At 34.8% G+C, this 14,417-nt stretch overlaps 1 protein-coding gene across 1 annotated transcript in view; it reads left to right on the top strand.

Annotated features, from left to right (window-relative positions):
• Positions 1-14,417, top strand: part of LOC106879696 (protein unc-13 homolog B) — a 221,764-nt gene that overhangs the window by 28,987 nt on the left and 178,360 nt on the right. Inside the window, exon 5 of the mRNA XM_052975641.1 lies at positions 9,292-9,324. Coding sequence (XP_052831601.1) covers positions 9,292-9,324 — 33 coding nt within the window. The remainder of the gene's footprint in view (positions 1-9,291; positions 9,325-14,417) is intronic.

The raw sequence follows: 14,417 nt of genomic DNA, 5'->3' as shown, positions 1-14,417 counted from the left end.
TATATATTGTATATATATATATATATATTGTATATATATATATATATATTGTATATATATATATATATATATATATATATATTGTATATATATATATATTGTATATATTTATATATATATATTGTATATGTTTATATATATGTATCCACCACTACTGCTAGGCAACTGATGTTGGTTTGTTCTCATCCCTGTAACTTAGATGTTCAGCAAAAAGAGATGAATACCCGGTTTTAAAAAAAAGAAAAGAAGTCCTGGGATAATGATTGAAATAAGTAAAAAAAAAAACATTTTAAATTTATATATAATTGGCTTCTTTACAATTTCATGTTCTTCAAGACTTTTAGATATTGTTCTGGCCATAATTCTTCATTATTCCATTATTTTTCTGTAATTGAACAGCTGCAAGTAAATTCTCAGAATTATATTTACATTTTTGCATTGAGGATGCCATGTAGTCGGATAAATATTTACTTATGGTGACTTTGATTTATTTGGTTACAACAAGCTGGCACCTGCATAGTTTTCTGATTAAGAAGTTCAATTTGCAACCATGTGTTTTTTTTTTTTTTGCTTTTTTGGGGTCTTGTGATGCCATGGTGGTGCTGCTGCACTTTGAGCAAGTGTTTTCTGCTATAGCTTCACATTGTCTAATATTGCCTTGTGAGTGAAATTTGGCTGATGGGAACTGTAGTGGAAGTCCATCACTTGTGTATGCCCCTGCATGTGTATGTATGTATGTATGTATGTGGGTTTACATGGCTCCTGTCCTTGCCAGTTTCTGTCAACGTGTTCCTGCCAACCCATGCCAGCATGGAAAGTGGATGTTAAATGTTGTTGATGATTTATCATCTATAAATACGTAATAAACACTGGTGCCGGTGCCACATAAAAAGCACTGGTGCTGGGACTACATAAAAATCATTGGTGATGGTGCCGCATAAAAGGCACTAATGCTGGTGCCATGTAAAAGGCAGTGGTGCTGGTGCCACATTAAAAGCACTGGTGCTGTTGCCATGTAAAAAGCACTGATGCTGGTGCCACATAAAAAGCACTGGTGCTAGTGCCACATAAAAAACACTGGTGCTGGTGCCACATAAAAAGCACCCAGTACGCTCTGTAGAGTGGTTGACATTAGGAAAGGCATCCAGCTGTAGAAACCAAGCCAAAACAGTCTATGGAACCCGGTGTGGCTCCTGGCCTTGCCAGTTCCTGTCAAGTTGTCCAACCCATGTCAGCATGGAAAGCGGATGTTAAATGTTGTTGATGATGATTTATCATCCAGAGATACCAATTTGTTGTTCTGTCATTTCCATTTCGGTGATTTATTTTCCTTTATTTCTCTTCTACAATAATGAGACACACTACACTCTATAGTAACACATAAGTTCCATTTATTTGTTTATGTATTTTATATGTTTGTTAAATAATTCTGAGATTGAATAATAGAGTTTCGCATGTCAAAACCAAAAATTTACAAAAAAAAAACAAAAAACAGATAAGGAAACCAAAATCTCTAAAAATCAAAATTAAAATGTTAAGTTAAGTTTCAAGAGCGGGGTGGGGGTTCGATAGAAATTCGAAACAGTTCAATGCAAACAAAGAAATCGTTTTAACAATGAAAGACAAAGATATAGTGAAACCGTATATAAAAAGATATATAGCAAAAAAAAACCAAAGATATAGTTATAAGGCAGAATCTTCAATAAGTTCAAAGCATACGTCATACATATGCAATAGCATTATGTAAATAATGAGGAGTGGGGAGAGGAAGAAAAAAAAGCGCTTTATTATTTTGAATGAAAGACGAAACTTTAAAAAGGATTGCTTGTAGACAGCTTTACTACACAATAAAAAGCAGCAAGGATTTTTAATCAAACCACCATCCCAAATCTAACATCTAATCAATTACAACTTGGATTTTCAGGCTGTCAGGGTTGCCTTGAGAATTTTAAAAGTCAAAGCTTTCTACAGTAAAAAGTAATGAAACAATAAGACAACTGCTGAAGAATTTGTGCTAGAGCTAGTTAGGAATAATTGATCACTAGAGTTCCTGTTCTTTAAACCAAATACTTAATGCTAATCAAATCAGACTGCTTTGGATGAAAATCCCAAAGAGAATATTTATTTATACCAAGAACAGTGTAAAATGGTTAATGGATTCAAACCGTCTGATGATCAAGTCTCTTTGTTATAATGATGTAATGCATTAAGTGACTGTTTTCTGAAGCCATTATTAATTAATAGGGGCTTTGGTCTTAATCCATGTGTAATGAGGGAACTAAATAAAAATTACTCTATCTCAGTTCATTGGCGAACAAATGTAAATCATGGACATTTGCCGTGGCGTTTGAAAACTGGTTTCATCCAAACTTTGTTCCAGAAGCTGAAATTTATGAAATGATAGAAACAATAATAATTTCAAAATTTTAATTACTAATTGATAACAGTCCACCCCATTTCCTTTAATGTTAAATCTCTCTTTTCACTAAATTATAATACTATATCATGCAGACAGCCATTCAACCTTGACCTAAGGCTTGACCAAGAAAAGGCTGGTTGAATAATATTCATATCTTTTAGAAAGTTAAAGAAGTGATTTTAAATTCTCAATCACAGAATAATGCTAATAATATAGCCTGAACAGGATAAACTACCCCTATTTTGCAGTACACTTTTCTCTGCAAAATAGGGGTAGTTTATCTTGTTCAGGCTATATTATTAGCATTATTCTGTGATTGAGAATTTAAAATCACTTCTTTAACTTTCTAAAAGACATCTCAATGCTTCTAAAAGCAAACTTCGTTTGTTTATTTACGTTTGTCGTAATTTGAATTTATTCATAGTCTTGTTTGGTCATGCATAGGAATTCAGCAGGAAAGTGTAATGTATGGTTGCTTTTGATGGGACCCTGTGGAGGAGGTGCCTAAGGACTCTACCCCCATGACCCTCCCAGGAATAAAGGGTGGAGAAGATGGATGGATGAGATGAAGACAGATTATATTGAAAATTTGTATAAAAATAGTCGATGGTATGGAAGGAAACCAATATGCATAGTCTTGTTGCCAGACACAGGATCTTCTAACAGCCACCTTCTTGACCCAGGGCAGCACTACGTCCTCCAGACATTTGATGTAGGCCTCCGTGTTGAATCAGAGACCATGTGGGAAGATGAATGGAGGCATAACGTCACCATCACTAGTGATCACTCCAAACACCATGCTGTTGACTGGATGTTTAATTTTTATCACTCTTGGTGCATGTCCTCAGATTGCACTATTCTCAAATTGACACCCAAACACTCTGAAATGCTTGTATTGGGGCTTCCGGCATGAATGTGAAGCAGTACAGCATGTTGTTTCCAAATTTCTGGCAGAGTGAATTGCTTCAGGGTGCTGGTTTTCTCACAAGTGGTGCCCAACTGACCCTACTATACTGTGTAGTCAACAAAATCAAAAACAAACAATGCACATGTGCAAAATTAAAAATATAAAATGGCGACAATTTACCCATCGCATCCTGTATATATATATATATATACACACACACACACACACACACACACACACACACACACACACATGTATATATATGATAGGCTTCTTTCAGTTTCTGTCTATCAAATCCACTCACAAAGCTTTGGTTGGCCCAAGGCTATAGAAGAAGACACTTGCCTAAGGTGCCATGCAGTGGGACTGAACCCGAAATCTTGTGGTTGGGGAGCAAGCTTCTTACCACATAGCTATGCCTGTGCCAGTATTTTGTTTGTTTGTTTGTTTGTTTTTCACATATTTTATGGATAGAAGATTATATCAGAAAATTGCATTTCCATAAATAATTCTATTAAAAAACAAAAAAAAATTCTACCCAAGAATAAATTATCTTCTTTGAAAGATATGCAAAGCATTTCGAAAACTGGAATAATAAAGATTAATTAAGAATATTATACAATATTTTTAAAAAGTTCAAAAGTTAAGCTGTCGAGCAGTTTAGGCTCATTGAGACTTTTGCATAATGAATGAAAGTTGGGGGCGGGGGAGAAAAAGAAAAAAAAGAAAAAAAAGTAAAAAACCTTGCTTAACGCCTTTGATTCGTTTCGCTTTTGCTTTAACCTTTTTGCATGTAAACTAGCCATACCCAGCCCAAATAATCCTCTTGTATATCTGAACCAGCCGGATTCAACTTCTCATACATACCCTACAATGTCATTCTGGAAATAAGCAATCAGATCTTTGAAATTTCGATGCTACGAAATAACACAAGATTAATTCAAAACAATGTGAATAAATAAACATTACATTCAACAAAGAAATATGAAATGTTAAGGGGTTAAGACAGATAAACTGATCAAATAGCCTCAGGATCAAGATTATAAATACTGTACAGAATCAGTTGACAGGACACATTGAAATTCAAATAGTTATTGTTCTTTGCTATTTGAAAAAAAGCTTCTCAGCTGTTGTTTTGGTGGCAATTTTTTGTGTTGTGATTTAGTGATGACGGCAGAAATTCCCAGACAGCTTTGAAATGGTTGTGTTTTCTGGATTTTTCTTTTTATTCATAGAAACAGTTTAGTGTTTGGTTGTTGTTTGGTTGTTTGTTTGTTTGTTTGTCTGTTTATCGGTTAATTCTTTGGTTTCAGATCTGATCAAGCAGACTTGTTGTTGTTTTTATGGTTTAGTACTTGAACTAAGTTTTTCTCACACACACACACACACGCATATATATATATATATGCGTGTGTGTGTGTGTGTGTGTGATCTGTTTCTTTTATTTTCTGTCTTCCTAGTCCACTTAGAAGGCTTTGGTCAGCCCTAGGCTATAGTAAAAGATACTTTTCCAAGGTGTTGGGCAGTGGAACTGAACCAGAAAGCACACAGTTGTGCTGTGAATTCTTAACCACACTGCCAAACTGAATGCATATATAAATCTCTGAAGATGCTTCTGGTAAAACTATCAATTGTTTTGATTTATTGACGGCAATATTAGAATATTAGTCTGTTATCTGCCTTATTTGAAATTCGTTATCTCGTAACTAGTCTCGGGCAGAATTGGTTTTCGGCAGTCTTCACACTGAGTTTTATCCAGATTACAGAAGAAAGAATTTCCCGAATGTTAAGAGTATTTGAAGATAATTTAATTTAATTTAGGAAAGCGCAATGAAAATGAATGCTTGCTTGGCTTTTAATCATTCTCTTCTAGTATGTTCCTGGAAGTCTGAAAACCAAATTGACCTTGAACTTGACGATGATTATCTAGTCTAGCTTTAAAATTTTATTGAGTGATTATCTAATGTACCGTGACTTCTATTTAGTATTTCAGTGTTGCAGAAATTTTGCTACTAAGTCATTGTCGTTGTTGTTGTTTTTATTGGTGTTGTTGTTATCATTACTCATTCTCTGGTTTGGCTGTTGATAGTTGAGAAGAAAGTTATGGTTCTTGTTATTATGTAACTGTTAAGTCAAGCTTGATGACGGCTGAATTAGGCAGACAATAACAATGAGAAACCCATCATAGTATGTGAGGTATAGCTGAGCGGTAGAGCATTCTACTGCAGATCATGATGTCCCCGGTTCTATCCCAGGTGTCCCCTTCGACTCAATGAAATTCTGAATCTTTAATAGGCACAGGCATGGCTGTGTGGTTAAGAAGTTTAAGCTTGCTTCCCAACCACATAGTTCTGGGTTTCAGACCCACTACGTGGCACCTTGGCCAAGTGTCTTCAATTCTAGTACCAGGCCAACCAAAGCCTTGTGAGTGGATTTGGGAGATGGAAACTGAAAGAAGCCTGCCACATGGTAGATGGAAACTGAAAGAAACCTGCTGTATATAAATGATGATGATGATATATATATATATATATATATATATATATGTATGTTTGTATGTATGTATGTATGTGTGTGTGTTTGCATGTATTCATATACACATCTTTGATAAGATTCCGTACAGATTCAGCTTACCAAAACTTTCTACTCACAAGACATTTGATCAACCCAAGGCTATAGCAGAACCCATTTACTCAAGCTGCTGGGCATTGGGCTTGAACCTAGAACCATAAGGTCTTGAACCCACCAAACGTCTTAACTACACAGCCATGACTTCTATTTGAAACCGTTTTGGTTTGTTTACTGTCAACCAACGTCTTCACATCCTCTGCTTCCCCATAATTGTGTAATATTTGGTTAGCATATACTTCCTTCCTTATTTTCTATATTTTTGTTTTTATTCGTCATATTAAGCACTTATCAGCAATTTTCATTGCTATATCTTGTGATAGAGATGAAGAAATCAATGCCGCTTCTTCGAAATCATGTTCCGTCATCTGTAAATTCCGTCGTGAATTCATTGCAAGCATGCAAAACAAAACTGACAGCATCAGCTTCATTTGTTTGGTCACAGCCGTGATCATTTGCCAGTTCTCTACATATTGATTTCTCCAATCCTCACTAGCCAACAAATTTTCATATACATCATATATACACATACATATATATGGATTTCATATTCTGTCTCTGCATCAATGTTTTTTCTGTTCTTTATTTAAAGTCTAATGAAAACAAAAGCATGTGCAAAGAATGCGAATTTTCTTATATTGCATGAAGTTTCTTTAATCAATTTTTACACATTTTCCTTATATCTGCATGTTTATATCATATATATCGTGTGTGTGTGTGTGTGTGTGTGTGTGTGTGTGTGTGTGTGTGTGTGTGTGTGTGTGTGTGTGTGTGTGTGTGTGTGTGTGTGTGTGTATATATATACACACACACACAGACACATACACACATATATATTTTGTGTGTATGTGTACATATGGGTAGTATCATTTGAAAGCTACAGCAATGCAAGGAAGGGCATTGTGATCAGCAGTGTATAATAACGTCTAATAGTATGGTCAATGCAGTAATAGACTAAGATATATATGCGTATATTGATGTGTGCGTGTGTATTTAAAAAATTTAACAAAAACACAACAAAAAAATTTTTTCAAAAACATAAAAAGAAAATTCATAGTTAATCCCTCATCAGTCAATGTCCAAAAGATCGATACAATTTCATGCCTTTGTATCTGTGTGTCTGTATCCATGTATAAATATTCACATATATATATATATATATATATATATATATATATATATATATATATATATATATATATATATATACATATATATATAAGTCAGTAAATAGTGGGGTTGTGTTAACCGCATGTGGAGAAATAATAGGAAAATGAAAAATAATAATAAGGCAGAATGCTAAACTGGAAGCATATTTTAATAAAGATTTCCTAACCGGCTTTCTTTGCATACCAAATTTTCAAGAAGAGGGAGAATGAAAATGTTTTTTTACAAAGAAGTACAAAATGAAGAAAATAATATATAAAAAAAATAATATATAAAAAAATAAATATACCAATACATTATATTGTCTTTGAGCTTTTAAAGTTCAATGGTAATCCATGTAGATAATGGTTGGAAAAATAAGGATGCATGAGAATTGAGTTGTGTTAGGTTTAAAAAAAGGAGCTAAAAGTTTGTGTTAAGCAGGAAGTGTGGTGTCAAAACAGGAAGTGTCTGTAAGGAGAGACAAATCTAGATGTGTGGTGTCAAAACAGGAAGTGTGTGTAAGGGGAGACAAATCTTTTTTGATGTGTCTCCTTACATACACTTCCTGTTTTGACACCACACTTCCTGCTTAACACAAACTTTTAGCTCCTTTTTTTAAACCTAACACAACTCAATTCTCATGCATCCTTATTTTTCCAACCATTATCTACATGAATTACCATTGAACTTTAAAAGCTTAAAGACAATATAATGTATTGGTATATTTACTTTTTTATATATTATTTTTTTTATATATTTTCTTCATTTTGTACTTTTTTGTAAAAAACATTTTCATTCTCCTTCTTGGAAATTTTGCTTCGCAATGAAAGCTGGTTAGAAATCTTTATTAAAATATGCTTCCAGTTTAGCATTCTGCCTTATTCTTCATTTTCCTATATATATATACATATATTCATAGATACATATATGTGTATCCATATTATGTATGTGGTGAAAGTCTGTAACATTGTGATTAATGTGTTTGGGTCATGATCATAATGCCATAAGTTCAATCCTTGGATCAAGTATGGCATTGTTGTTTTTTTTAGCAAGGCACGTCATTTCCCATTACCCCAGTCTACACAGATGGGAATGTGTTGCAGCTGACTGCTTGTGCATCAAACTGTCCCGCCAACTGTCACATATCTGTAAAACTTTCCAGAAGTTTATAATTTAAATATATATAAGCATGTCTTGATATGCAGCTATATGCATGAGAATACATACATAAAGCAAAACATACAAATCTACACATATACATACATACATACAAAAAAAATACCCTGTTGTTAATGTTAAAACCAGCTCTTTCTCTATTGGCAAGAAATCTTGAAATAAACAGAATAATCACACACACACACACACACACACACACACACACACACACACACACACACACACACACACACACACACACACACACACACATATTTGTACATCTTTTTGTTCAACTTCTGTTGAGGTCAACTTTGCTTTTCATCCCTCTGTGGTTGGTAAACTAAGGTACCAGTCATATGCTGGGGGAAGGGGGGCAATGTATATTCCAAGCACAGCATAGATGTAAGTGGAATTTTGAAAAGGTTAGGTCTTGCTATTTTTATTAAAAATAATTTCAGTCATTTGCTGTTGTTTGATTTTTAATTTCAAGCATTTGAGTTCAGATTCTCTTTTTCCCTTACCCACTCTTTTAGCTCTGTCTTTCTTTTTCTCTTACTCACACACACACACACACACACACACACACGCACACACCAGAGTCTCTTTCTCTCTCTCTCTCAGCACACTTGCATATAGTCTATCTCTCTATCATACACAAACACAGTCTTCTCTCTTTCTCTCTCAAACACACACACAAACACACTCTCACACAGATACATACACACACACCTGTGTATGTACACACTTCAGGGTTTCGCTGTTCTTAGCTATAACTTTCAAACATTTAGATTTTAATTAACGCTCAATGTTTGCTTCTGTCTCTATGCCCCTCCACCTCTGTCTCACCCCTCTCACATACACATAATACAGAGAACCACACCAAAATGAATACATGGCCCTTTCCGTTTCATTTACCAATTTCCAAGTGTTTCTTACAGGGAAGACCAACCACTACAGAAAAAAAAAAGACAAAATAATTTCTTTGCATGTTGATTCATTTCAACAATTTGTCTAATTTCTTACTTTCCAGTTGTTCCAATGACGAAGCTGATGATTATAACAGGTTCGTTAATGTGTATTTGACTCTAACTATAGAGAATGCTAGATGCTTAATTCTTCTACCTTTTTAAACTATTAAAACATTTTGCATTTGAAATTCTGTTTAGTTGCTGATGTTCTTTGGTAATGCTGTATCAATTTATATGCTTTATTTATTCATTTAGTTTTTTTAAATTTATTTATCTGTTTGTTTGCCATAGATATATATATATATATTTGTTTCATGTATGTAAATGTAGTGTGCATATGTATGTGTATATATACATACATATATATATATATATATATATATATATATATATATATATACACACAAAAATAAGAGGAATGACCAGCAAAAGTGGACTCCTATATGCTAGAAATAGATGCCGAATCATCTAACCTCGAATCGTTTTTTTATTTAGTATTTTTTCATTTGTCTTGCCCTTTTACAGTCTGTTGTGTCGCTAAATTTTTACTGAGAACATATTTTTTGTGGTTAGATGATTCGGCATCTATTTCTAGCAGATAGGAGTCCACTTTTGCTGGTCATTCCTCTTATTTTTGTATGTAATATAATTTTAATCTTCGGATTTTTTTAATATGCTAGACCACTGGTTTTAATTGATTAATATCAATTTCTACCCTTATTAATAAATTTTATATATATATATAATTGGTCTGTGCTGCAGAAAAGGCTGTGATGGGAGGAAACTTCTGACTTATATTATAAACCAGCCCCTGGACAGATGACTAGCCTATTGCAGGATCAAACCCCTCAGCCTTATGATCACTCATGTGGCCAGTACACATTTTCGGCTAAATGATATGGAGCAATGTAAGATGGAGTACCTTGTACCAAAGACATGACATGCTGCACTAGTCAGCCTGGGAATTGATCCCATGACTTTACAGTCACTAGCGTCCAGTAGGTTTTATTTAAAGAAAGTACTCGCACTAGTATGAAGATGTGGTGGAATAACATCTTGAAACAACATCTTGTGTTTCTTCTATGAGGTTCAAATTTTTGTGATGCCCTGTGTGTGATGTCTATATGTATGTGTGTATGTATGTAGATATACTTACACATGTATGTATGTATGTGTATATATATATATATATATAGATAGATAGATAGATACACACACACTCATATATACGCATATATAGATCTTTATATTAGTGTGTGTGTGTCTGCGTATTTACGTGTATACATGTGCATATTTGCCTGTATATATATATATTGAAATATTTTATGCAGTTTTCTCTTTGCCTTCTCTTGAAATTTAGTAATTTTTTGTTAAATTCTAATACTTTTTTTTCTTTTCAATTGCTCTTGTTTTATTTAATAATGCCTTGCTCAGACATGCAAAAAAATGATCTGCTTCATTTTGTATTTGGCATGGTGAATCAGTAGAAATTAGTTATTTTCAGAGTTGGAGTTGCTTGTTGCCAGCTAGAAAAGATAAACGAAGTAGCAGTAATTCTTTTACTGGTTTCAGTCATTGGACTGTGGCCATGCTAGAGCATCACTGTTAAGGTAGTTTTAGAGACAATATTCCTTATTGACAACAGATCTTGTGAAATGAAATACCACTTATTTATTGAGTACACTACACAGTCATTTAATTCCTTTACAGGTCTGGTTTCAATCTTTGAGTGGGACCATGGTGGAACACTGATTTTCCAATATTTTTTAATCAGTTATTTATTTGAACACCTGCTGAGAATTTTGTTTGAAATTTAATTTATTGACTCAGGTTCACCTATTGACTTACTTCCCTTTTTACATAATTCCACCCACCCACCCCCACCACCACCACAAAGAAATTTGCACGTATTTAGTAAGAATATGCAAACACGAAAACAGATACTCTCATACACAGAAACATCTCTCCTTCTCCCCCTCTCCCCAACCACCACCACCACCACCATTAGAAATGAACATATACATACACAAAACACTTGTGCTGGTGCCATGGAAAAGCACCCATCCTGGTGCTATGTAAGAGCAGCCAGTACACTCTGTAAAGTGGTTGACATTAGGAAAGGCATCCAGCTACGAAAGCCATGCTAAAAACGAACAAATGGAACCTAGACAGCTCTGTAGTTGGCCAGCTTCAGTCAAACCATCCAACCCTTGCTATTTTGAAGAATGGACGTTAGATGATGATGATGATGATGATGATGATGATGACAGTGGGTAAGACTGCATCAAATGGCTTAGAATAGATATGGACCGGATTAGTGCTCAGACCAGATGAAATTCCTAAACTCCAGCGTTCTGTCCGTGGGAGACATAAACCAACTAAACAGGAGCTGTTTGTAGGAAATACACCAGTCGAACTAAGGAAAATATAGATAAAATAAAAGTTAGACTGGCAGTTATTTATGGCCCCAGGCCATTTGCAAGTAAGTTACACCCACACACGCACATATATAGAAAAATATGTAAAGATATATATACAAACATATAAGTAAAGATATATGTATATACATATGTACGTATGTATGTGTATATATATATATATATAAATATATATATATATATATATATATATATATATATATATATATATAATTAATCATAAAGCAGAAAGATAGTTCATTGTTAGTCCTTCACAGAAAGACAGATATTCAGAAGTTACATAAGCAAAAATAAAATTGAGTTTTTTTTTTTTTTTCCCCCTCTTTATTCTCAATTGTATTTTTACTTACATTTAGGTCTGAATATCTATCTTTTTGTGAAGAACTACCATTGACTATCTTTCTGCTTTCTGATTAATTATGTATGTATGTGTTTGTTTGTGTGTGTGTATGTATGTGTGTGTGTGTGTGTTTATGTAACTTGTAAAATGTTATAAAGAACTGCCTGTCCAGCTTTTATGCCCTCATTATGTGTGTGTGTTTGTAAGAATAAGATAACACAAAAATGGACGATGGCAGGCTTAAATAGTAGATCGCAACATTTGTTTCTGCACTCATTCACACGTCAGCTACTCTCTAGAAAGTCCACAGAACCGGTATGAAAGCCTCTACCTCAAGGTGAAGAAATCCGTTCACCTGTATTGATATTTGAAAATGCTCACCACATGAAAAAACTGCTTAAGGCTAAAACTATAATGTAAGTCGTGTACCTATTCATTTGTAAAGTTTTGGTATCAGGAAGTGCATCCTGCTGTAAAATACTGCCTCAAAAGCAATCTCATCTAACTCATGCCAGCATGGAAAAAATGGACATAAAAATAATGACAGAATCAATATTTTTGTCAGCAGGATGCTGCACTGCTTCAGATTCTTATCCACTTGCAGTTTGCTATTTCTAGCAGGTCAAGCAACTGTGTAGAAACTTCTTTTAGGCCAGCAGCAGTAGTAGTAGTAGTAGTAGTAGTAGTGATTTTCCCCAAACCTGCCATGATCAAGCAGACATTCCCATGATGGCCACCTCATCTTTTGACTTCAGCAGAGAAAATTGTACAAGAGTCAAAGGATTGAAATTCAACTTTAGGAGGCTATGTCTACCATGAAAGTATGTGAGAATAGTTTCCTGTGTTTGGATCACACTTTTGATATGAAAAGGAAGGAGAACTTGCCAGTTGTGGCAAGCATGCCTTTCCAAGAATATTGGTGCAGTATTATTGTCGTTTAGTACCACTTCATTCAGAAGTTGCAACTTACATTGGAAGCCATTCCAGCCATGACCATCTTGACTTTTTGCATTATAGAGACGATACTGTACCTTTCTTTTCAGATAGCAGGGGCAAGGGTGATTTTAGGAAGAATTGGTAGCTAATTCTGGCATATTGAGTGCCAGTTCAGATCAGACGGAGCAACTTCAAATGAAAGCCATTCCAACCATGATCACCCTGGCTTTTTTGAATTTCAGAGAATACATTATAGCCTTCCTTTCAGATAGCTGGAGCAGAGGGTGATTGGAAGAGAATTGGTTGCTGTTTCTAGCATGTTGAGTAGCTGTATAGAAGTTGCTTTGTAGTTCAATAAGGACTTGAAAGTTATGCTTAGAGATTCAATTTACTAAGAATATACTAAAATTTTACATTGCTCCATTGGTCCATAACAATAATAATGGTGATGCCAATATTGATTTTTAAAATAGGCATCGCACATTCGAGTGAGTTAAATGTGTTGTCGGAAGATAGAATGAAGAATGTATAATGGAACCACCATAATGTCTGAAGAAAGGAGGAAAAGTCTGCTGTAGAACATGGTGGTTGTAAAGATAGAATGAATTACGTGTAACAGAACAACATCTTGTCTGCAGATAGACCGTGAAGTCTGCCATAGATCATAAGTCATTGGCAGGGCCAGGTTGAGCCCCATTGAGGCCTTAAGCACTTAAAAGATTGTGGTACCCCCCATATGTAAGGGATTCAAAATATAAATTGGAATAACCCATAGATTAAATTTTTATTTTTCAAAATGAAACAAAACTAGCAGTAAGATGGAAAGTAATGTTTATTTTTGTATAATTCTGCTTTATTAATATTTGAACTGTTTTCTCCTACTTTTTTTAATTGCAAAGTATTTAATTAGATCCTCATTATGACACCATCGACATCATCATCATCATCATCATTTAGCATCTGTTGTTCATGCTGGAATCGGTTGGATGGTTTGACCGGGCTGGCATGCAGGAAGGCTGCACCATGATCCAGTCTGATTTGGCATGGTTTTCCACGGCTGGCTGCTCTTCCTAACGCCAACCACTCTGAGAGTGTAATAGGTGATTTTATGTGCCACCAACATGGGTGCCATTTACATGACACCGGTATCTGCCATGACTGGGATTTTGCTCGGCTTGATGGGTCTTCTTCTCAAGCACGACATAATGCCAGAGGTCTTGGTCATTGCCTCCGTGAGGCCCAACATTCGAAAGGTACTTAGCCACTTTACCTCCATGAGGCCCAACACTCAAAAGAAACTCAGCCATCTCGCCTTCCAAGGTCGATAAATTAAGCACCAGTTGCGTACTGGGTCGATCTAACTGACTGGCCCTCACTCCCAAAATTTCAGGCCTTGTGCCTTGAGTAGAAAGGATTATTATTATTATTATTATTATTAAAGTGGCAAGCTGACAGAATTTTTAGTGCACTGAAC

The sequence above is a fragment of the Octopus bimaculoides genome, chromosome 22 (assembly GCF_001194135.2).
Source record: "Octopus bimaculoides isolate UCB-OBI-ISO-001 chromosome 22, ASM119413v2, whole genome shotgun sequence".
Lineage (NCBI taxonomy): Eukaryota > Metazoa > Mollusca > Cephalopoda > Octopoda > Octopodidae > Octopus > Octopus bimaculoides.
Note: the sequence above shows the minus strand (reverse complement) of the source record. Positions and strands in the feature narration are given on the sequence as shown.